The 2,771-nt window shown below is 36.1% G+C and overlaps 1 protein-coding gene across 1 annotated transcript; it reads left to right on the forward strand.

The window, feature by feature from the left end:
• Positions 548 to 989, forward strand: LOC107641268. The gene is made up of 2 exons (XM_016344763.1): positions 548 to 703; positions 786 to 989. Exons 1-2 carry the CDS (start codon positions 548 to 550, stop codon positions 987 to 989), a joined length of 360 nt encoding a protein of 119 aa, XP_016200249.1.

Below are 2,771 nucleotides of genomic sequence, written 5' to 3' on the forward strand. Positions count from 1 at the left end.
CTGGAGTTTTAATATTTTATAAGAAAAATTTTAATTTTAATTATAATTATAATACAATTAAACAACTTAAAGATAAAAGGATATTTTTGTCTTTTAATACTAATGCTAAATACTTTTTTTTATAATAAAAAAAAGACAAATAGGTTCCTAACCTTTTAAGTTTTTGACAAATACATCTCTGACGAAATTTAAATACAAAAAGATCTCCGACTTTAACAAATGAAGGACAATTTAATTCTTTCGTCCATTTGTCTCTCATACACCAAACGGAAATAGCTGACGTAGTTAAAACAATGTCCAGGTATCCAGGTGTCCGTTACGGTGCCATGCTGAAAGGAGGATAAAATTTGAAGAACGAAAAAGTCCCTACTGATGAAAACGACATCGTTTTCAATGTTAGCCCTAATGAGATTTAAATTGGGTAGAGAAATAGCGTATGCAATAGCTGATCATAGTTGTTCATGGTGGTGTTAATTAGATTGATGGCCAGTGATGGATGCTCCTCAAGCACGAGACGAAGCAGAGGTGGAGATGGCGAACGACACAAATGCACAGTTGGAAATGCGACTCCATGTTCGGTGCAAGCTGGGATGAGAAAGATGGTGTTGTCCCAAAATGCTTCTGCGAGGTGTATGACATATTTTACATGTCGAAAACAAACACCAACGCGAATAGGTTATTTTTTGGATGCCCATTCTTCAAGGTAAGCTCGCAATTTTTTATGTATGTGGATGAAGTTGAGTATTTGTTACCAACACATTTTCATTGTATTCGAATCGATTTAGGTGAAACAACCACATTATAAATTCTTTGTGTGGGTTGATAACCACATTGGAAGAATTGGATGCATGGAGCAAACAAAAAAATTGGATGACAATCAGAGCTTAGATGTTGAAGAATATTTTGGAAAGAAAAAATTGGAGAACAAAATGACTGATCTAGAGCAAAGTTTAATTTACCTAGAGAACAAGAAAAGCAGTAACTTCTAGGTCATAGTTATAGGCTTAATTGTTGTAGTTGTTGGTCTTTGTTTATTTAGGGTATGAAAAATATGAAAAAAAATGTGGATTGTAGTGAATTATATATGTTGATTATTTTGGTCAATATGAATGAAAGAATGAAGATTTGAATTATCCATATCTTGTTGCCTTGAAACAGATATAGAATGCATGTAAATTAATGTTTATTTTCATTCAATGATCCTAAGCCAGAAACAAACCATATATAATTCATTCATACAATTCATTCATTCAACCTAAACCATAATATAGGAATATTATCATACCGTAATATAATAATGTTTGGAAAAAGAAACTGTAGCAGGTATATCAACTCTCGGTTTCCAAAATACTAATTCGAAAGCAACTAAATTGGCTAAAAGAAAGTTTTTCAATATGTATTACAACCAAATATTGCATCAAAAAACTAATATTTGTTTCCAAAATAAGTCAGGAACAAGCACGTCACTTTTTCTGGTCCTTGAAGCCTAGATTTGGTATAAACTTGAACATTTCTGTTGTGGCACAACTTGTTGCTGCCAGGGTCTCCTTTGATACTCCTCCACTCGATTTTGTTGTCACACTTGTTGAAGTTGGTGGAGCAACTTGAGTCTGAGTTGTAGTTAGTGCAGGTGGCCTTTTGATTGGTTGCTTTGATCTAAATTTAGCTGGTGCTTTGGAATGAGTCTGATTTATTATCTTGATTGGTGCTTGGCTGAATGATGTTGTATGTGCTGGAGTTGTTTCTGTTGGTACAACTGGTCTTGCTGGAGTTGTTGATGGACATGGTAAGGCTTAGTTTGGGACCATTGGAGTGTCGTGTGCTTGTTCACCTAGAGTTGCCTGTTGTATATTCTGGCCAGCCTGCAACATTTATAATGAAGACATATAAATCCTTTAACTTTTCTATTAAAGACACATAAATCCTTCATCATTCATAACGAAGACAACTAAATCCTCAAGTGCTTTGTTACCTCAGGCTCTGGAGCAGATTGGGATAATGGAAGTTCCACTAGTGCTTGATTACTTGAATTCTGGTGCTTTGATTTCCTGGTTTTAGGCTTTCAGTTAGGATTAGATGGTGCTCCCTTGCACATCTTGTAGTTGTGACCCTTTTCGCCGCACTTGCTGCATGTTATGCGAAATGTTTTTCTTACCTTGTCCTCTTGGATCAAATCCTTTATTGGATTCTTCTTTCTTTTATGCACCTTTGGCCTACCAATCGGCCTCTTGATGGGTGGAGGATCTGACTTGATATAACCTGTTCTATGCCAAAATCATCTTTCAAAAAATTACTAGCCTCCTTCCTAGTCATCTGAGGATGGATAGCTAGCCTTTTTTTCAATTTTCTTGCTCAGCCAGTGTTGGTAGCAGCATTACTGCCCATGTCCCTTGCACATGTATGTTCATATTTAAAAGTTTTAACCTGAAAGCACCTAAGAGAATTATTGTAGGATATATGTACAACCCATGGACATTCTTCTCCTTTGCAATCCACCCGAACCCTTTCTTTATAGTTTTTAATCCACTGAAGCTCCCTACCCTCAGATATGAACAAGTCCTTCACCACTTCTTTAAAACCATCAAGAGTTGCAAACTTGGTGCCTACTTCAAAGTGGCCTTCTCCAAATCCATACTCATCATTGAACTTGGGCCAGTGTTACTTTTCAGCTTCTTCATCAGAAGAAACAGGGGTATGCAAATCCTCTGAATGGTATTCATAGTCATACTCTGAATCAGTGGAGCTTGAGTGTACAGTAGGCCTATTACTAG

Source organism: Arachis ipaensis, chromosome B05 (genome assembly GCF_000816755.2).
Source record: "Arachis ipaensis cultivar K30076 chromosome B05, Araip1.1, whole genome shotgun sequence".
Classification (NCBI taxonomy): domain Eukaryota; kingdom Viridiplantae; phylum Streptophyta; class Magnoliopsida; order Fabales; family Fabaceae; genus Arachis; species Arachis ipaensis.

What these genes read in the sequence shown, in the direction of transcription:
- LOC107641268 (XM_016344763.1), top strand. Translation starts at nt 548, where the DNA reads ATGCACAGTTGGAAATGCGACTCCATGTTCGGTGCAAGCTGGGATGAG. An exon ending in TTGGATGCCCATTCTTCAAG is followed by an intron (nt 704 to 785) that starts GTAAGCTCGCAA and finishes GAATCGATTTAG; the next exon opens with GTGAAACAACCACATTATAA.